The sequence below is a fragment of the Symphalangus syndactylus genome, chromosome 18 (genome assembly GCF_028878055.3).
Source record: "Symphalangus syndactylus isolate Jambi chromosome 18, NHGRI_mSymSyn1-v2.1_pri, whole genome shotgun sequence".
Lineage (NCBI taxonomy): Eukaryota > Metazoa > Chordata > Mammalia > Primates > Hylobatidae > Symphalangus > Symphalangus syndactylus.
Genome location: NC_072440.2, coordinates 23,846,053 through 23,868,595, shown reverse-complemented (window position 1 = coordinate 23,868,595; position 22,543 = coordinate 23,846,053). Strand labels below are relative to the sequence as shown.

The following is a 22,543-nucleotide window of genomic DNA, read 5'->3' as shown; positions in this document are numbered from 1 at the left end:
CGTCCTCCTGGCCAGCTCAAACTCGTCATCTAGATTTTGGCTCAGGCATCACCTCTACTCATAAGTCTTTCCTGGATAGAGGCATCACTGAGGTACGTCTCTAAGCATTTGATCATCATAGCTTTTCTCCTGACCCCTACAGTACTGCATCTTTTAATTTATAGGTCTCTCTCTCTCCAGCTCTAGACCGTCAACTCCAAGAGGGCAGGGACTGTATGTGGCTTGCTCACCATGTCTCTAGTGTCTCAAACAGTGCTGAGCATAGAGTAGTTGCTCAATACATGTCTATTTCTATATCTGTCTACTATAGGTGCTCAATATATCTCTATAGAGATCTAGAAATAGAGATATACTGAGCACCTATTGTCGATTGATCGATGATCTATACAGATTGATCATCTACTTATGTGTGTTTATCATCTATCTCTCAACCTGTCTCATTAATCTGTCAACTCTATTGTATCCATCAATCATCTATCCATCTGCTTACCTATTAATCTATCCACCCATCTATCTGTCTGTTAACCTATCTATGTATCACCTGTCTATCAATCTTTCTTGAACACATATTGAATGAGTAGGGGCTGAACACATGGACTTCCCTCCATGCACTAGTTTCCAACAGATACTAACAAAACAGATGAATGGCCACTTCCCTCCATGCACTAGTTTCCAACAGATACTAACAAAACAGATGAATGGCCACAAAACTACTTTAGGGTCATATTTAAGGAAGGGATTTTTCACCAGTTAAGGGAAGATGGGAACCCTCCAGAACACTGTCCTTGGATCCTCCAAAGAAATGAGGATAAACACTTCCCTGAAATCTGAGTTTTAAAACCAAGATAACCTGGGCAGGAGAGTTCTGGAGCAGCTGACAAACAACCTGGATCTTGTTTTTCAACCAAGGAACGTGAAGGGTGAGGGGTGGGGCAGCCTGAGCTAGTGCCCTGCTGCTGTCACATCCTCCAAGACCTTCTCAAGGGGCCTGACTGTGGAAGTCCACCACCATCCACTGCAGAATGATCAATTACCCCAATTCAAATACATATTCAAATTCAAGCTTAACATACTGCTCCCTGGCTTCCAACCAATGGCTTTCCATTGCGTTTATTTTTTTTTTTTTGAGTTTATAATGTGTGTGTATATGTTTATATTTCAATAGGTTTTTGGGGAACAGGTGGTGTCTGGTTACATGAATAAGTTCTTTAGTGGTCACTTCTGAGATTTTGGTGCACCCGTCACCTGAACAGTATACACTGCACCCCATGTGTAGTCTTCTATCCCCTATACCCCCCAATCCTTGCCCCTGAGTCCGCAAACCCACTGTATCATTCTTAAGCCTTTGTTTCCTCATAGCTTAGCTCCCATTTATGAGTGAGAACATACAATGTTTGGTTTTCCACTGCTGAATTACTTCACTTAGAATAATGGTCTCCAATTCCATCCAGGTTGCTGCAAATACCATTATTTCATTCCTTTTTATGGCTGAGTAGTATTCCATGGTGTGTGTGTGTGTGTATGTGTGTGCATATATATATGCACACACACCACAATTTATTCACTCATTGATGGGCATTTGGGCTGGTTCCATATTTTTTGCAATTGTGAATTGTGCTGCTATAAACATGCATGTGCAAGAATCTTTTTTGTATAATGACTTACTTTTCTCTGGTAGATAGCCCATAGTGGAATTGCTGGATCAAATGGTAGAACTACTTGTAATTCTTTAAGGAATCTCCACATTGTTTTCCATAGTGGTTGTCCTAGTTTACATTCCCACCAACAGCATAAAAGCATTCCCTTTTCACCGCATCCATGCCAACATCTATTATTTTTTGATTATGGCCATTCTTGCAGGAGTAAGGTGGTATTGCACTGTGGTTTTGATTTGCATTTTCCTGATTATTAGTGATGTTCAGCATTTTTTTTCATATGTTCATTGGCCATTTGTATATCTTCTTTTGAGAACTGTCTATTCATGGCCTTAGCCCACTTTTTGATGGGATTGTTTTTTCTTGCTGATTTGAGTTCCTTGTAGATTCTAGATATTAGTCCTTTGTTGGATCTATAGATTGCAAAGATTTTCTCCCACTCTCTGGGTTGTCTGTTTACTCTGCTGATTATTTCTTTTGCCTTGCAGAAACTTTTAAAATTAAGTCCTATCTATTTATCTTTGTTTTTGTTGCATTTGCTTTTGGGTTCTTGGTCATGAAGTCTTTGCTTAAGCCAGTGTCTAGAAGGGTTTTTCCAATTTTATCTTCTAAAATTTTTATGGTTTCATGTCTTAGATTTAAGTCTCTGATCCATCCTGAGTTGATTTTTGCATAGGGTGAGAGATGAGGATTCAGTTTCCTTCCTCTACATATGGCTTGCCAATTATCTCTGCACCACTTGTTGAATAGGGTGTTATTTTCCCACTTTGTTTTTGTGTGCTTTGTCGAAGATCAGTAAGTATTCGGCTTTATTTCTGGGTTCTCTATTCTGTTCCATTGGTCTATATGCCTGTTTTTATACTAGTACCATGCCGTTCTGGTGACTATGACCTTATAGTATACTTTAAGGTTGGGTAACGCAATGCCTCCAGATTTGTTCTTTTTGCTTAGTCTTGCTTTGGCTATGCAGGCTCTTTTTTAGTTCCATATGAATTTTAGGATTGTTTTTTCTAGTTCTGTTTAGAATGATGGTGGTATTTTGATGGGAATTGCACTGAATTTGTAGATTGCTTTTGGCAGTATGGTCATGGTCACAATATTGATTCTACCCATCCGTGAGCATGGGATGTATTTCCACTTGTTTGTGTCATCTGACTTCTTTTGCAGTTTTTCTTGTAGAGGTCTTTCACCTCTCCTTTGTGGGTTTGGGTTTGTTCTTGTTTCTCTAGCTCATTAAGCTGTGACCTTAGATTGTCGATTTGGGCTCTTTCAGACTTTTTGATGTGGGCATTTAATGCTATGAACTTTGCACTTAGCACTGCCTTTGCTGTATCCCAGAAGTGTTGAATTCAGGAGCATGTTATTTAGTTTCCATGTATTTGCATGATTTTGAGGGTTCCTTTTGGAGTTAATTTCCAATTTTATTCCACTGTAGTCTGAGAGAGTACTTGCTGTAATTTTGATTTTCTTAAAATTGTTGAGACTTGTTTTGTGGCCTATCATATGGTCTATCTTGGAGAATGTTCCATGTGCTGATGAATAGCATGTATATTCTGCAGTCATTGGGTAAAATGTTCTGTATCTGTTAAGTCCATTTGTTGTAGGGTATAGCATAAGTCCATTGTTTCTTTATTGACTTTCTGTCTTGATGAAGTGTGCCAATATTACTGTGTTGCTGTCCATCTCATTTCTTAGGTCTAGCAGTATTGTTTTGGGAGCCCCAGTGTTAGTGCATATATATTTAGGATTGTGGTGTTTTCCTGTTTGACTAGTCCTTTTATCATTATATAATGTCCCTCTTTGTCCTTTTTAATTGTCGTTGCTTTAAAGTTTTGTTTTGTCTGATAAGAATAGCTACTTCTGCTCACTTTTGGTGTCCATTTGCATGGAATATCTTTTTTCACCTTTTTACCTTACGTTCATGTGAGTCCTTTATGTGCCAGGCAAGTCTCTTGAAGACAGCAGACACTTGGTTAGTGAATTCTTATCCATTCCGTATCTTTTAAGTGAAGCTTTTAGGCCATTTACATTCAACATTAGTATTGAGATGTGAGGTACTATTCTATTCATCATGCTGTTTGTTGCCTGAATACCTTAGTTTGTTTCATTGTGTTGTCTTGCAGGACCTGTGAGATTTATGCTTTAAAGAGATTCTATTTTGGTTTATTTTGAGGATTTGTTTCAAGACTTACAGCTCCTCTTAGCAGTTCTTGTAGTGCTGGCTTGGTAGTGGTGAATTATCTTAGCATTTGTCTGAAAAAACTGTATCTTTCATTTATGAAGCTTAGTTTCACTGGATACACAATGCGTGGCTGGTAATTGTTTTGTTTAAGGAGGCTAAAGATAGGACACTTCTAGCTTGTAGGGTTTCTGCTGTGAGAAATCTGCTGTTAATCTGATGGGTTTTCCTTTATAGGTTACCTGATGCGTTTGCCTCTTAAGGTTATTTCCTTTGTCTTGACTTTAGATAACTTGATGACTGTGTGCGTAGGCATGATCTTTTTGCAATGAATTTCCTAGGTGTTCTTTGAACTTCTTGTATTTAGATGTCTAGATCTCTAGCAAGGCTGGGGAAGTTTTCCTCAATTATTCCCTCATTATTCAAACTTTTAGATTTCTCTTCTTCCTCAGGAACACCAATTATTCTTAAGTTTGGTTGTTTAACATACGCCCAGACTTCCTGAAGGCTTTGTTCATTTTTTTTAAATTCTTTTTTGTGTTTGTTGGAGTGGGTTAATTCGAAAGCCTTGTCTTCAAGTTCTGAAGTTCTTTCTTTTACTCGTTTGATTCGATTACTGAGACTTTCCAGTGCATTTTGCAATTTTCTAAGTGTGTCCTTCATTTTCAGAAGTTGTGACTGTGTTCTATTTAGGTTATATTTCACTGGAGATTTTTCCATTCATATCCTATATCATTTTTTTTTAAGTTGGACTTCACCTTTCTCTGGTGCCTCCTTAATTGGCTTAATAGTCAAACTTCTTAATTCTTTTTCTGGTAATTCAGAGATTTCTTCTTGATTTGAATCCATTGCTGGTGAGCTAGTGTGATCTTTTGGGGATGTTAAAGCAAGCCAATTCACAGTTCCTTGGCTGTCCCACAGTGCCTGCAGGGGCAATCCACCTCCTTCAAAGGCTCTATGGATCCTCTTGGCTTTCCTGGCATGTTTCTGCAGTAGTTCTTGGAGCAAAAGTTCATGATGTGGGGCTCCACACGCTGCTCTGTCCATCTGAGTGGGAGCTGCAAGTTTGTCCTGCCTCCTATTGCCATTTTCCCTCTATCTTTCCGCTGCATTTAAAATACAACCTGAACATCTTTCCAGGGCCTGCAAGACTACTCCCCGAGGCCTCTTTCCTACCAGTTTCCTTCTCACTTGCTGCACTCAGTACATTGGTCTCACTGCAACTCGAGTACTCCTAGCTCATTCCCAGTGCCTCAGGTCCTTTGTATATGCTCCTCTCTCTGCTCAGAATGCTCCAGATCTCCCCAGGACTGGCTCTTTTACAGGCTTTAGCTCTGCAGTGATTTCTTAGAAAAGCCTTCCTAGATGAATCATTCTATCGAAGGTTGTCCCCATCAATGTCCTGAGTCCCCAGCAATCACATGAATGAAGTTTTCTCTAGAATTCCTATCATTAGCTGAGCTGTTTTTGTTTATCTGTTTGCTCACTCATTGGCTGGCTGCCCCATTGGAATGCAATTCCATGACCACAGGGGCCTGGTTTGTCTGGTTCACCACAATCCCTCCTGAACCTGGCACATTGTAGGCACTCAGTGACTACCTGCAGAAAGAATAAGCATCTTTTTTTTTCCAAGTCAACAGCATGAGATTCCCATGGATTGAAGAAATGTATCTGAGCTGTTCAGCCACCTGCTGTGAGCCAGGCACTATACAAGGCCCTGGGATAGTGCTAACACCAAGGAGATCCTAAATAGCCCACAGAGTGGCCCTGTAGTTCTTCCTGGCCTTTCTGTTCATTTGCTACTAAAATTAAGACTTTAGAAAAAATTCAAAATACAAGTTAGGGCTCTCTGCATCACATGCTGTTATTTTTGATGGTTCTCACTCCAAGGGTACCAGGCCTGTGTAGTGAGGACCACCCCCCCCGCCCCAAAGCACTAGCCATGGAGGGGCCAACATCATTTGTCACTGCCAGAAGTACCCAGTCGCCCAACAGCAGGCTGATAAACAGGGAGAGTCCAGACACCAGGCATTCATCTCTTTAATGGGACATTAATGTTGCCAATTGGCTGCTCAGGCCCCTAGCACAGAATCCAACTGGGGCAGTATCTAATTGCCCCCTGATGCCAGCAATTTATGGAGTGGGCTCCCTCGGCTGCTCACATCCAGCAAATCCACTGGGAGTCTTAATTGAAAACAGTGGCTTAACAAGAAACTTTCACTGGTGCCTGTTTGTCATGGGGATACATACATTCATTAGACAGGGCTACAGAAGCTAGAGAAGGACTGTCAAGGAAAATATAAGAAAATATAAGAGGGTGGGACTCCGCCTCTCCCCAACATACTTAGTCCCTCAAGATGTATCACAGTCTACAATCAGAATCTTGGTCCCTAATCCAGCAGTCAGAACCATTGTGACAAATCGCCTCCTTAGCACTTACAGATGTGAGGAAGGCAGAAACCAGGTGCTACAGTTTTCTGTGAACAATACGCACCAGGCTTGATCACGCTTCCCCTTCCTTCCTGCACCACGACCCAAGTATACTCACTCATTCATTCAAAAGTCTTACTCAGCATCTACAAAGACTACGTACTCTCTGTGTGCTGGGGATACCGCAGTGAAGAGGGAGACACAGTTCCAGCTCTCTTGTGAACAATCAATGAGTGACCAGATAAAGCAATAAGATAATTTTAGATAGTAAATGCTAAGAAAAAGTATTACAATAGGGAAGGGTTGGGTGGAGAATGTAGCTATTGCAGCAGCTTAAGTGGGTGGCCGGGGAAGGCTTCTCTGAAGGTGTATCATTTGATTTAGAACAGAATGATTAAAAAGAAAAAGCTAGCTATGTGACCCATCTGTCCATCCATCCATCCTTCCTTCCTTCAATCCGTCATTCATCTACTCATCTAATCGTATATTCAATGATTGATCTGGTACTTCCCTTGAGTGAATCCAGGTGTGCTAAAAACTATGGATACAAAATCACAACTAAGCATAGGATTTGTGGCCAAAGAGACCTAGGTTGAATTTTGAGCTCTCCCACTTCCTAGCAATCCAGAAAATCTTTGGATCTCTATAAGCCTCAGTTCTGCATTCTGTAAAATGGGACTAATATTACTGACATTGGTTTAGGAGTCATCACCGGCTAGGATAAAAAATTCAGAGAAGCAGAAATTCTACCCTAAAAAATACATCTGTGTTCCAGTTGGTTTGATCTTCCCCTGTTTAAGATGCTGGTGCCAGTGACGGGGGCTGGAGAACCTTCTCCAGGCACAGGGTTAGCTTATCTTTAGGGCTCTCCAAGTCCTCTTCTCCTCCATCTACAACTAGAAGTGTCAGATAGTGGAGTAGAATCTGGCCGAGGGAACTGCAAAAATACAATGAAATGTGACAAGACCTGGCCTCTTACCTCGGAAAATTGAAGCCTCCCAAAGTCGCTGGGTGGGCTTGCGATCTTGAAGACTTTTTTTGGCATCACCCAGGTCTCCAGAGTCTCTAGTTTGCTCACGGCCAGATTGGTAGCATGATGCTTGATCAGAAAGCCCTGGAAGCGGTCGGCAAGGAAGTAGAGGTGGACAGATACTGGGTGGCCCATTGGGTAGTACCTGAAAACACAGGCGCTCATGCGTTAGGGCCCAAGGTGTGTAGGATCACAGTGAGGCTCCCCACCCACCAAGCTAGTTTTGTTCCTAAAGCAGTCCCCATTGTGCACAATGCCTACTGTTTTCCTTACATGTGTCTGAAAGCTGCTCCCTATGTATCTATGATCTCAATGACTATGAATACTTTTTTCTTTTGCTGATTGATTATAAATGAAAAACATGCTGACTGTAGGAAAGTACAACAAAGAAAGTAAAATGACTACTTCCCATGCCTTTTCCCATACATAATGTCAATTCACAGATATTGAGTCCTCTGGTGCTTGGTACCGGGCAGTGAAAATGGTGTGTGAACACTGTCATACTGATGGATTTCCCTTCGGCCTTATTTCCTATGCATCTATTTGCATAAATACTACATAGTTGGCATCTGTCTTCGTTGTATAGTATGTCCTGAGGATTATCACATCTTTGAAAAGTCTCTGAAGACATGACATTGTATGTGTTGATACTCAGTGTTTCATCATAGTTAATACCACATTTGATAAAGCAAGTTCCCTATCATTGGATGATAACTCTAATTTTTTGCTTCTCTAAACAATGCTGCATTCAACATCTTTGGGCAAAACCTTTCATTCATCTCTCTCTCTGTTTAAATCTCTGAGGCTCTTCATGTCTGCAGCTTAACTGTTTCAGAAGTACTGATTTATTCTCTCACAGTCCTTACCACTCACACTGGTTATCATCTTTAACAATGATTGCCAATCTGAGATAAACACACATGCACATACACGCAAAAGTGGCTTGTTGTTTTAAAATGCATGTCTTTGATCCACAAAAGCTTGCTGGCTGAAAGGGGCAGGGAAGCAAAGCAGAGATGTCCGGAGAAAAGGGGGAAGCAGACGGCAAAAGAGGAGTACCTCGGAGGAGCCCAGCTTGGTATATTTCCTACTTGTCAGATATATATTTCCTACTTGTCAGATAAAAAGCTGCCGCTTCTGCAATGTGTAAATTGCACAGCATTAAGAAGGCGCTTGTGGGTCCTTCATAACAGCATTTCACAAATCATTGTCCCTGCTTAGCTAAACGCAGCCTTCCCTCTGGTCCTGATCTGGAGTTTTAAGTCTTTATGTCCAATTATAACAGTTAGGGAAGCTGCCTTCCTGTGTTCACACATCTCCTGAAATCATTGGCTTGTTACTGGGATGCCTTCCAGGGAGCACAGAAAAAAAAAACAAAACTTGAACAGTCTTCAGATGGTTTGTTGGGCATTCACAGTTCATGCAAACCTGTTTTAAATCTGGACTTTGGGAGCGGAAAGTCCAGGGACTGTGCTATCATTCTACCACTGCAGCAAAATCTAGGCAGGGATATCACATAAAACCTCCTGCGATGACAGAAATATTTTATTTATTTATTTTTGAGGCAGAGTCTCACTCTGTTGCCCAGGCTGGAGTGCAGTGGCGTGATCTTGGCTCACTGCAACCTCTGCCTCCTGGGTTCAAGCAATTCTCCTGACTCAGCCTCCTGAGTAGCTGGGATTACAGGCATCAGCCACCATGCCCGGCTAATTTTTGTATTTTTAGTAGAGATGGGGTTTCACCATGTTGGCCAGGCTGGTCTCAAACTCCTGACCTCAAGTGATCTGACCGCCTCGGCCTCCCAAAGTGCTGGGATTACAGGTGGCAGCACTGCGCCAGACCAAAAGCTTTTTATTTCCATAGGATTTGGGGGAATAGGTGATGTTTGGTTACATGAGTAAGTTCTTTAGTGATGATTTGTGAGATTTTGGGGCAGCCATTTCCCAACCCACTAGCAAAGTGCGACTGCTCAGCACTTGAAATATGGCCAGTGTGACTGAGGAACTGAATTTTAAATTGTATTTAGTTTTAGTTAATTTACACTGAAGTAGCCACTTGTGGCTACCGTATAGGACAGCAAAGATACAGTCATAAAAGAGCCAGTGGTCACCTGCATTTATGTCCCAAATCTCCCATCTCCTGTATCTCACGCTCTCTTCCATGTGACTTTGCAAGTTTCCTTGTAGCTGGGAGGCAGAACCTATTTTTCTACCTCTGGAATCTTCTTTCTTTGGACAACAGAAAGTGGTAGAAGGGCTGTCATGTCAGTTCTGAGGCAGGGCCTCAAGATGCCTTGCACATTTCTGTTTGCTTTCTTGCTCTTTTGAGGTCACCATGAGAGCATGCCTGGGCTAGCTTGCTGGAGAAGGAGACATTTGAAACAGGAGAGCTACCCCAGTTGTCCCAGCTGAAGCCATACTAGGCTCAGGCAACTATTCCCAGCCGAGGACCACAGAGCCACCTCCCGACTTGCAGTTGGCTGCAGATAGGGGAGCAAGGCCTGCCCATACTGGGAAAACTGTCCAGCTGATCTGCAAACTTGAGCATTACATACATGCCTATTGTTTCAAAACACTGATTTGGGAGTTGTTTGTTACACAGTGTTATCGTGACAACAGACAAGTAAAGCACTGCCAGTGTGTGTTCTGTGAGATGGGTGAAGCAGGAGAATTTGCTGTCATGGGAGTCAAAGGAAGAGTGTTTCCAGAAAGCAGCAGTCAAAAAAATTTAGAAGTCAGTCTTTGATTACTTGCCTCCCTTCACCTTCTTTATATTTTTTGAGATGGAGTCTCACTCTGTCGCCCAGGCTAGAGTGCAGTGTCGTGAAATCGGCGCACTGCAACCTCTGCCTCCTGGGTTCAAGCAATTCTCCCTGACTCAGCCTCCCGAGTAGCTGGGATTACAGGCGTGAGCCATCACACCTGGGCCCTTCCATCCGCGATTCTCCTTATACACTGCCAGAATCCTGGTCAAAGCCACCATCCTTTTATACCTGTGCCTCTGCAGGAGCTTCCTTAATTGTCACCCTTTCTTACTTTTGCCCAATATAACCTGTTCCCATAGTAGCCACGTCCATCGTCCTGCACTTAAATGCCACAAGCACTTTGCTTCATGCTTTCAATAAAATCCAAACTCCTTACCTGGTCCACAAAGCCCTACCGCTTTCTCTAGCCTCCTTTTGTTTCCTGCTACCCTAATCCACCACTTCCTTTCTCATTGCTGCCTCTGACTTGTCACTCTCACGTGACTTTATCTTCATTTTTTGCAAGGCATTTACCCTTATTGATCTTATATTCTGGTTTACTTGTGCTTAGGTGCTGTCTGTCTTCACACTAGAATGGGAGGGCTTTGAGTTCACAGGCCTGGTCTGCCTGGATCAAGGCTGAATTCTCCATGCCTAATACACAGCCTGACACATGATAGCTGCTCAATCAGTACTTATCGAAGGAGTGAAAATTCTAAAAGGATTTTCTCTTGAACCTCATGCATTTAAGTTACTCCTTGGTTACAGGGACTGTAGATGTAACACAAAGCCCTCTGATGCCTCGTCCTGACTGTATTTGGTATCCAAGTAATGAAAACCGTTAATGTCTCAAAACAGAAAAATAATCAAGATGCCGTACAACCGTCTACAGGAATGCAACCGATGTATTTGTTTGGCCCAAAGGTGTTTTTCTTGCTTATTTAAATACGATGAGCACTAAAAAAAATTAGGAGATTTGCCTGGCAATTACAAGTCCACATTCCCACAGAATGTACTGCGGTTCAGCACCATGGACCTCCAGGTTCCCATGGTCAGCGCACCCTGCAGGGGCCACACTGAGTGATTCTAGTGCTTCGTGCCTGCCCTGGAGGGCATTTGGGGACCTGTAATAAAATGCTGACATCCTTATTTCTGGATGGTAGATTACAAGCAAACTTTATTTTCTTATTCTCTCAACCTGCCATTTCAGAAACTTCTGCAATGCACATATGTTACTTTATAATGAGAAAAAAAATCAATAAACATTTAATGAAAGGTTATATTACAGACTGGAAAGGCACAATTTGCCTAAAATACCCAGATAAAAGGAGACTGTTAAAGTTTTCACTTGCTGTTTCCCCACATGCCCCGGGGCTAGGAATCCATTCTCTTCTGCCTTTTGGGATTAAGGGTCTTTTGTCCTGATTTATTTTCAGGCTCCTATTCATAAATACATTGGCTTTGCCCACAGCAAGGCACCACAGTTCCATTACAATAAAAAACGAGGTGGATACCAGAGGATTCCTGGCTCGAGGCAACGTGACAGCTCACTTCATTCCAAAATGAGTACTAGGAGAAACTTTCAACAACCCTAGATAAATTGGGGGTGTCTTTTGGAATTTCCTGTAAGATCATTTACCTTATACATTCTAGGAAGCCTGCGACTGTAATTATTATGGAACGACATTTGCCTTCCAAGTGTCAGGCACTGCACTGTCTACTGGGGATACATGCAGGGATTCTGCTTCCAGACTAGCAGTGCGGGGAGAGACACTCCCTGGTGACCTTGACCCAAGATACTGCACAGGCTGAAGGTGAAGTCCCTGAACTACTTTCAGCTTGGGAGATGGTGGGTGTGGGGTGAGCTATCTTAATAAGTAAGTGTCATAGAGGAGGTGGTCCTGGGATGGCTTTGTTGACTTGAGAAGGGTTGGCTATGCAGTGGGAGGCAGTGAACAAAGAAAAGCACAGGGAGAGAACAAGGAATTGTTACCATCACACACAGTAGGTTCACTGTTGGCTGCATCATAATGGCAACTGGCAACTAAGATACCAGCAATGACCTGAACCCTGAGCAGTTAGTACATAAAATGCTGTCAAAATGGGAATAACAAGTCTGGGCACAATGGCTCATGCCTGTAATCTCAGCACTTAGGGAGGACGAGGTGGGCAGATCACCTGAGATCAGGAGTTCAAGAACAGCCTGGCCAACCTGGTGAAATCCTGTCTCTACTAAAAATACAAAAATTAGCTGGGTGTGCTGGTAGGTGTCTGTAGTCTCAGCTACTCAGGAGGCTGAGGCAGGAGAATCGCTTGAACCTGGGAGGTGGGGGTTGCAGAGATCACACCACTGCACTCCAGCTTGGGTGACTGAGCAAGACTCTGTCTCAAAAAAACACTGTATAACTCATCAGGTAGTTTTTGACGATTATCTCCTTTAAACTTCACAACACCTTATGATACAAAGATGATGAGTATTACTCTCCTCATTTCACAGATGAGGAAACCGAAGCTCAGAGAGATGAATGCTTTGCCCAAGGTCAATAGCTTGTAAGCAGAGTTTAAACTGCAGGTCCTGGGTTCCTAACCCACACTAGTCTCCCTTTGAACTAAATCAGAAACTTTACGGAGAGAGAAGCTGAGGGATGTGAGGAGGCGATGGGCCAGTGTCACAGCCCTGCAGAAACCTTGCTGGCCAGGGATGAGACACCACATGGGAAACCTGCCTGTGTTTTCAGAGAGTTAGTGAACAAGCTTCTTCCCCCCAGCCCCGTCACATACTGATGCTAAAAAAGAAGAAGCTATGTTGTTAAACGAAGAAGAAAAAGGAGGAGAGTGATGATAGAGGCACTTCTGGGAATCTATCCTAAGGAAATAATCAGAAGAGAGAATGGAAAAAAGGGCTTTCTGAGAAAAGATATTCATCAGAACATTATTTACAATGGCACATTACTGACAATGGCAACAGTGAAGGGCCAGATTAAGCAAACTCTGGAACTTCTGCTCAATGGAATACTAGAGGCATTAAAAGGAATCATTATCATTGCGGAAGCTACTGAGCAGCGTGGAGAAATGGGGGCTAATAGTATAATGCCAAGGGAGGAAAACAGGATACCCAATTCTTGTTGCAATTATGTAAATATCCAAAATGCATATTGCTTCAGAACAAAAGAAAGGGTACACAACGTGAAAGCCTTGGCTGGCTTAGGGAAAGAGATGAGAGGAGAAGGGATTATGTTGAATTATTTTCCTACCTCCCCCTCTTCTTTCCACATCTTCTAGAACACTCTTTCCTGAAGTGTCAGCAGTTAGTGGTAGGTGAGACAATTGTAAGGGGTGGTTGAGAAGTTTCAACAATAGTTCTGCCTATTAATTTTCTTTGTGATATTTTTAGGTGTGATGACATTATGGTGAATGTTTTTAAAAGAGTTATTTTTTCAGAGATACATTATTAAAGTATTGATGGCTGAAATGATAGGATGTCTGGGATTGACTTCAAACTGATCCGGGAGGAGGCGGAAGGTGGGTGAAGATGAAAATGAAACAAGATCAGCCACATGTTGGAAACTGCCGGGGCTGGGTGATGGGAACATGGGGTTCCACTGTTCTATGTTGTACATCTTTGACATTTTCCATCAAAAAAAGTTTTGTATCATCTCCCACTTAAGACAAATGCTACATATGATATGGTGACATAAAGCTTCCTTCTAAAGTATATATATGTCGCATGAAGAATGAGTAAAATCATTGGGTACATAGGATATCTGGTATCTGAGAAAGTAAAGCGCAATTGGAAATGCCATGCACGCTAGGAGGGTGGTGTTAGATGAGTTTTGGGCAAAGGAAGAGAGAAAGCGCAGGGTGGCATTGCAGATCCCTAAAGAGGAGGAAGGGTCCCCACTCTGTACCCTGAGCCTCCTCCTCCTTCTCAGCTCCCCTCTCTGCATCCCATATAGGGCTCACCGGCAGCTGTTCTCCCCATCCGTGTGCAGGGACGTCTCGGCCCGTCGAAGACCCAGGCGGGCAAAGGAGTGGTACAAGGTGAGTGTCACGTCACTCAGGCTGTGGATGCCGTCAGGCTCGTCGTAGACATTCTCCCAGTAGGAGCGGAGGCCCGGGGTACCTGCAGGGTAGTTCCCGTACAGGTAATAGTCCAGCTGCCCAATGATTTCCTGATTCACCACAGCTTCAAACTTGCGGGCAAAGAAGGTAGGCCGGGCTGTCTGCTGTACTCACGGGATTAAAAATAGAAAAGCCACATCAGCGAGTGCTGGGGGTGGGGGGAACCTAAGGGCATATCCTGTGGTTAGAAGCAAAGCTCTGCTGGACCCAAATTAGCTCCGATACTTTTTTGCACCTGTGTGTTCTCAGTTTCAATATCTGTAAAATGGGTTATAATAAGGGAGTGAGGAGGACTAAATGAGTTAATCTGTGCAGAACATCTAAAGCAATGATAGGCACTTAGTAAGCATCATATTTAGATGTCTGTTAAAGAAACTAAATTTTAGATGGTAATAGCTGGGATGGATCTCAGACCTCATTTAGGCAGAGGTCACAGCTAGTAATCTAGGGCAAATACAGCCTGCAGATGTATTTTAGCTAGCCATATTTAAAACAAACATGAAAGAGTTCATGGAAATTCTTTTGGCTTCTCTTTAAACAGCAATAGCTCTGGCAACCCCAGGTAACAATGGTAACAACTGGTTAAAGCTGAAGGGTAGTGGCTATTCCTTTAGACAGCACCTAGGTTCTTCTGCTCACTGCAGTTTCCACCACACCCTATTGCCTCTTTGGTATTTCAGCCAACTTGCAGACTCACAAGGGATCAGAATCTCTGGGACTTTGAAAAATTCAGATTCCAGGCCAGGCACGCGCCTGTAGTCCCAGCTACTCAGGAGGCCGAGACAGGAGAATCGCTTGAACCCAGGAGGTGGAGGTTGCAGTGAGCCGAGACTGTGCCACTGCACTCCAGCCTGGGTGACAGAACAAGACTCTGTCTCACAGAAAAAGGACCAACTGAGTCAATAGCTCTGGAGTGTAGCTCAAAAAAAAATCCCAGGTGATTGTGATTCAGTGTTTCAGGACCACTGATATCAACCAAACTCTCAAGGAAACAGGCCCAGAGATGGTAAGGGACTTAGCTGAGAACACACAGCAAGTCACTATCAGAGATGGGATGAAGAGTCAGGGTGGAGGGTTAAAGAAATACTAAGCACCTGTAATCTACCAGGTTTTATATTCAGTAAAAGGCCACACAGTAAATATTTAAAATAGCTTTGAAACCTTCAACTTTGCTTTTATGGCATAAAAGCAGCCACAGACAAGAGACTAAATAAATAGGTGTGGCTGTGTTCCAACAAAACTTCATTTACAGAAGCAGGCAGTGGGCTGACTTTGGCCCCCAGGGCTAGAGTTTGCTGACCCCTTGTGTAGGGCTGCGGAGACAAATAAAACGCAGGCCTCTCCCTTGAGGAGCTTATTATTGACCTAAATTTGGGTCCAGCACTGTTTTCATGGTGATAGATTAATAGCAGCAATAACTACTGACCACACACAATATGCAGGGCAATGGACTTATGTCATTACCTCTAATTTTCCCTGTAACTTGGCAAGGCAGGTATTAGGATTCCCATTTTACAGATGAGAAAACTGAGCTCAGAGAGGCAAAGCGATATGTACAGACTCACACCATTGTGAGATTTGAAGCCCGAATGCATGACTCCAAAATCCAAGCTCTTTCTACTGTATCACTCCAGGACTGAGGCAACTGAGTGAAGTGGGAAGCCCCCTCATGGTAAGTACCCTTGGTGTTATTCTAAACATGTCATCGCCAATCTGCTTCAGGAAACCTCTCTGTGGTGGGGAGCACAGCTTGGTTCCTTTCACAGTAGCACTGTAGAGAGTTAGACCACCTCTATTCAAATCCTCATTTGGCTACTGTCTAGCTGTGCAGGTCAAGTCACTCAAACTCTCTGGGCCTCAGCATCCTTAAAATGGGTTACTAGCATAGTGTCTAGCACACAGTGTAGGCTGCTATTTGATTATTATCACTAGCCCCTTGTTACCAGGAACCCATCTAGGGGCAGAACAAACTCCTTTCTCTGCCTGTGATTCTGACCATAGCTGGATCTTCTAACAGGGTACGTTACTATATTATTCTTTCTCTCCAAGTTCTTCACACAAGAACTCCGAGTTCCTTACAGGTAGCAGTGTCTTGACTCTAGATCTTGGGGGATATTCCTAATCTCTGCTTGCTGTGAGCACGAGGCAGTCTTTATCAGAGGCTACAATGTCCCCAGGATGCCGGGCTAGGATACAAATGCTGGCGCCTGGGGGGAGTGCAGGGCTCTGCGAATCAACACGTGGAGGTTTTGTGCTCTAAGTGATGAAGATTCTCTGCAATTAGGGCAGTGAGGGAGTGGTCCTCTCCAAGCAAACACGGTAATTCACTGAGGTAATTCACTGAATAGGTCAAACAAACACTCTCCTGCAACCCTCTTTCGGCTCAGCAGATCCTTTCTGCAGGGAAGATGTGGGTTTAAGCAGCTCCCTGTCTGCCAGCTTAAGGTGGCTGCAGCTGCTGGGTGGGAACCTTAAGGGGAATACGAATGACAGAAAACCTGCAGTGTACTCTGCACTCATACAGGCACAAAACCAGGAAGGCAGCAGGGACTGCTGGAAAAAACCCCACTTGGAACACCCCCCTCCATGCCTTAGTTTCCTTACCTGAACAATAAAAGTGACGTCTGCCCCAGTAAAGCCAATGCCCACACAGCCTGGCACAGAGAAGATCAAACACAAACAGCATCCTGCTCACACATCAAGGGCACCTTGGCTGGGTTATGAGCCTGGCACTGTGTCCCTGCCTTCCTGTGTTAGTGGTTTGGGAAGTAGCATACCATCTCTACACGGTGGCTCCAGTGACCTGAGTCATTCGTTTAACCATTTAGTGGCATTCACATTTGTGCTCTCTGCTGCTAGGTGTGGGGAGGGGTGGAGGAAGAAGCCAGCATGGACCATGCTGGCTTGGAGGGAGCAGAGCAGGAAGGGGTGCCCATCTTGGGGCCAAGCACTCTCAGGGCTCATGGTAAGTGGATGAGCATTCCCCACCCTCCTGCTCTGCCCTTCCCCAGAACTGTACATTGTTAGGCTGCCCAGAGACAGCTGTAAATGGAATAACGTTCTACCTCTTCTTACTCTTTGAAGTACACAGAACACAGTGGTTTCCAAACCTGGCTGCTCCTCAGAAAAGTGCAATTCATTAAAAATACAAATTTGTCGATATCACCGATGAGGGGTTGCTAAGCATCCTGCCCATGCACAGGACAGCATGTCCCAACAGAGAATCATCCAGCCCGGCCACAATGGCAAGAGTTCTGAGGTTGAAAAGCTCTGCCCTAGATAATATTTAAAAGCATATTCCTGGGTACGAATTTAACAAATATTTTGGAGATTCTGATGAAAAGGCAATAAAGAGAAGATGATATGAGTATGGTCTTTGGAAAGTTTTAACCTTTCTGTGCCTCAGTTTTCATATCCCTAAAATGGAATAATAATGAAAGGTCAATGGGTCAACGTGGTTATTAGAACAGCCCTGAAGTAAGTGCTCAATAAACACTGGCTACTGTTGATGCTGTTAACTATTATTATCAACAGCCAGGTTTGAGCACCATGTGATAAGATGACCTGCAGGTCTGGCCTTGGATTTCTGCAGAGGTTTGTTGGGAAGGCATCACTTAGGAGGCTGGCAGGCCATGAGAAAGTCTCACCTGGAAGCGGTGGAAGTCCTGTGGCTTGAAGTCGTTGGGGGAGCAGCCACACCAGTCCACAATGTGCTTGTACTGGCACTTGCAGCCCAGCTTGCGATTCCAGTTGGTGATGCGCAGGTTGTTGTCCACCATGGTGTCGCAGTGGGGGCTGTTCTCCAGGACCGTATGGAAGAAGGACTGCAGGGGAGAGAGGGGCCCAGCCTGAGGACACCCACAAATGGACTGGGGTGGGAAATGGTGAGCCCTTGCTCTGAGTTCATGTAAGAACTAGTTGTTTAAAAGAATGTGGCATCTAATCAGAAGCTGGGCAGCTTCCTGTACAGCTTGCAGAACCACAAGCCAAATAAGCCTCTTTTCTTTATAAATTACCGAGCCTCAGATATTCCTTCATAGCGATGCAAAAATGTGTAACCCAACTACCCGGCTGTCAAGGGACTCTTATGTTCTCTGCATGCATTTGAGGTCAGCTGCCCATGTGGTCCAACTCAGAGTGCAGGTGGATGCTCTGTCCAACAGACTATGTGAAATCAAAGGGATTCAAGTCTGACTGGGGTGCTGGAATTTCACCCCAGGGTAAGGAGACCAGATTGATGGTTGCATTAGACCCACGGCTTCCTGCATCGTGGGACTGCAACATAGGGAAGGGAGTGGGTGGGGCTGCTGGCTGTCCATGGTACTGAACCAGGTGCCATATTTTCTCCCTAATCCCAGGATTTTAAGGGATCTGAGATGGAGGCCATGTTGGATCTGAAAAGAAAAACTAGAGGAGAAACAATCACTGGAGTACTTGAGAGATTGCAAGAGAGTGAGAGAAAGATTTCTATAATATTTCGACACTGTTTTATGACAGTCCCAGGCAAATATATTTCCTCCCTGTTCTCTCTCCCTAAGGGAAGCTGTTGGGGAATCTGTGTCTGCCCATTACAAGTTTATGGGCACAGTCTTCTGATTTCTTCTAAACCAGTCCTCTTGAAGTGGTCTGGGAGAAGGGAGGGAAGGCAGAGATGCAGGAGGTGGGACTGGACTGAGCAGAGACCCTGGAGTATATGTGCTTGTGTGTGCTGGGGCCAGGGAGGGGCAGAGAAAGCACACACATGGAGCTTTGGTCACCAGTATCGTGACGGGCGTCTTGAATAAAAAAATAGCCAAACTCCCAAACAATCTCTTCTAAATGGATGGGTGGGTAAATGAGGCTCCACCCACCACCCCCTGCTGACCTTCCTGTGACACTAAATGACATGCCCATGAACCTGGATTTTAAGCTCGAATTGCCTACAAGCCCAGGGAGGCATACATTCTCCATCAAGCAGTGGGAAAAAGTACCCAATTACCGATTGCCCTGTGTCCTTTCATAATGATACAGAAATTCCCTGCAATATAATGGATGAGGAGGTTATCAGAATTGAGAGAAGAGGTGATTTTTGCTGAAATAGGATTAAAAGCTGATTACTTAACATGTGTGCAGAATAGTAAAACCTGGCCCAGTGATGACAAGCTCATCATCCCTCTGGGTGACGGGGGCAGTCAGCCCTCCCTGGAGCTTGGCACTGCCCCAGACACAGGCAAGAGATGTGCTGGGTGTGTGGCCTGCAGAAACACACATAGCCTACGTGGTCCAGGGAAGGAACAAGGGACCATTCAGGAGAAATGCCACAGACTCAATAGAAATGGAACCAGCTCTGCACTTTTCTCAAGCTAGATTGGAAATGAGGATGCAATCAACCTGGAGGTCAGGAAGATGAATCTGGAATCCCTCAACCCAGCTCTGACAGGCAGGCAGCTAAGGGAATGTCAGTGACAATCCTTCAGAACTGGATCCCCTCCCCACTTCTAGATGGGGCTGGGACTGTTTTAGAATACTCTGGATTAATGGAGTATGACTCATGAAACCAACACCCTTTTCTTCAGGGAATAATACAGCCATATTCAACATGAGAAAAGGCATGCTTGGTGTAAAAAGATGGTCATTATGTGATTGGTCACTGTGAAGGATGTGTCAAAAGTTGATGTGGCAGCCGGACATGGTGGCTCATGCCTGCAATCCCAGCACTTTGGGAGGCTGAGGCAGGAGGATCACTTGAGGCCAGGAGTTCAAGACCAGCCTGGCCAACATGGCAAAACCCCATCTCTACTAGAAATACAAAAATTAGCTGGGTGTGGTGGTGGGCACCTGTAATCCCAGCTACTTGGGAAGCTGAGGCAGCAGAATTGCTTGAACCCAGGAGGTGGAGGTTGCAGTGAGCAGAGGTTGAACCACTGCACTCCAGCCTGGGTGACAGAGGGAGACTGTAAAAAAAAAGTTGACGTGGGTGTGTCCTGAAAGGGTTAGGATATACAGTTGTACAGGTTATGCACCACATACCTTTTAGGGGTGCCATCAGCATTGTGGACATCAGGAGGGGTTTTTAAATAAGTAAGTTTTCTGGAGAATAGCAGTAAGGTTCTTGTTCTAACAAAATCTGTATATCGTGTGATTTTTATGACCAATGGAAGCCAAGTATCTTGAGAAAGAGCTGCCTTTTCTATTTTGCACAAAAACACTGTGTGGACTGCTGGTGGTAGCACCGTGTGTCTACTCCACGCAGCCTCTGTGCAGACTGGAGGGAGACCAGGCATCCTGCTAAGACAGCAAGGATGTCTGGATGTGTAGACGACAATGTAGGTGGACCCAGAATCTCTTTGCCAAAAATTCAGCATCTGCTTTGCCACAAAGGCTAGAGCAAGCCCCTACCTTTCTTGGGAAAATTTTCCCAGATACTCACCTCGGCAGGAAGCAGGGTGTAGGAGTAGAACTGTTTCATCTTGGTCACCAGATCATCTGTGGAGAAGGTCACATACTCTACAAACCTCCGGTTCAGCAGGAACCAGTCCGAGCCGCCATCCACGGCGATGCCCTCTGGGATCCGCCGATCTCCCAGGCGCCACATGTGAGCGTCACACTCCAGGAAGAGCCGATCCAGGCCCTGCTTCCGAATGAACCTGGAAGAGAGAAAGCTGCCCTTAGCCCAGAGGTGTCCTGAAAGACAGAACGCCAGCCAGAGTCCAAACAAAACAACACAATCATAGCGATGATGGCAATTACTGAGTGCCTGCTGTGTGCCAGGTACTGCCCCAGGGCTCTGCGTGGAGTTTATCACTTGATCCCCACAAGTGAGGCATGTCACTGTATTTACCCCTATGATGCAGGTACTATTTGACCCCCAATTTTCATATGAGGGCACTGAGGCTGAGAGAGCCCAGGGGACTTACCCAGCACAGTCAGATGACAGTGATGGTCTGCTACAGCTACTCCTTCTCTAGAGAACTTTGGCAACAACCTCCTTATGCCACAGAAGCCTTGGCGGTTTAGTGAATGCAGACTATGGACCCTTGTCTCAGAACAGTGCTCTTCAATGCATACAACAAAATATACAGGGTTATGAAACAGCAAAAAATAAAAACCCACCAAAGTTCTGATATATAGTAATGCCTGTGCTTCTTGACTCACACATTATATACAGGATTACAACATTTTTTAAATTTTTATTTTTTGAGACAGGGTCGTGTTCCATTGCCCAGGCTGGAGGACACTGCTGTGATCCTAGCTCCCCGCAGCCTCAAACTCCTGGGCTCATGTGACCCTCCTGCCTCCAGCTCCTGAGTAGCCAGGACTACAGGCATGCATCACCATGTTTGGCTGATTTTTAAAATTATTTTTGTAGAGCTAGGATCTCACTATGTTGCCTAGACTGGTCTTGAACTTCTGGCTTCAGGCTCCCAAAGCCCTGGGATTACAGGCATGCACCACCATGTCTGGCTGCTGCTTAAATTTTTTGTAGAGACGGGGTCTCACGATGTCGCTTAGGCTGGCGTAAAACTCCTGGCCTCAAGCAATCCTCCCGCCTTGGCCTCTCAAAGTGCTGGGATTATAGGTGTGCGCTACTGCATGGGGCCTGGATTACAAAATACATTTTAAAACACCGAATGTATGGTAATATATGTGTTTCTTTATCAATACGTTAAATAACAAGATATCATGGCAAGATATCATGGCAGGTCTATTATTTTTTTGCGACAGGGTCTCATTCTGTAGCTCAGGCTGGAGTGCAGTGGCATGATCTCGGCTCACAGCAACCTCCACTTCCTGGGTTCAAGTGATTCTCCTGCCTCTGCCTCCTGAGTAGCTGGGATTACAGGCACATGCCACCTTGCACAGCTAATTTTTTTTTTTTTTTTTTTGTATTTTTAGTAGAGATGATGGGGTTTCACCATGTTGGCCAGGCTGGTCTCGAACTCCTGACCTCAGGTGATCTGCCCACCTTGGCCTCCCAGAGTGCTGGGATTACAGGTGTGAGCCATTGTGCCCGGCCTAACTCCTGAAATTTTGAAGTAGTGGTGAGCATAAATGATATTTAGAGGTATCTGCACCAACTATAATGCGATAGGAAAATAGATGATTCCTACTGGTGACTGAGTCAGTTACTGCTAATACTACTGTGATTTGTTGCCTACATTTAACTAGATTTCAGTTGAAATTTCATTAAAAAAGATATCATTTTCTTCGCATCCAAAGTCACGAACCTCCCCTGAATTTTTCCCATGAACCCTAGATTAATAACTCCTACTCTAGTAACTATATAATCATCTTGTTTAGAATTTTGCAAGGCAGGCTGGGCAGAGTTGGCATTTCCTATTTTGTACATGCAGAAACCAAAGCCGTTCAGGTCCCAGAGCTGGTGACGCGGGCATGTTGGGAGG

The 22,543-nt window shown here is 44.4% G+C and overlaps 1 protein-coding gene across 1 annotated transcript in view; it reads right to left on the bottom strand.

The window, feature by feature from the left end:
* The window catches only part of XYLT1 (xylosyltransferase 1), a 371,514-nt gene that overhangs the window by 18,657 nt on the left and 330,314 nt on the right, over positions 1-22,543 (bottom strand). Inside the window, exons 7-10 of the mRNA XM_055253692.2 lie at positions 20,569-20,785; positions 17,807-17,983; positions 14,001-14,263; positions 7,244-7,439 (exon numbers count right to left, since the gene is read on the bottom strand). Of these exons, the coding sequence (XP_055109667.2) occupies positions 7,244-7,439; positions 14,001-14,263; positions 17,807-17,983; positions 20,569-20,785 (853 nt within the window). The remainder of the gene's footprint in view (positions 1-7,243; positions 7,440-14,000; positions 14,264-17,806; positions 17,984-20,568; positions 20,786-22,543) is intronic.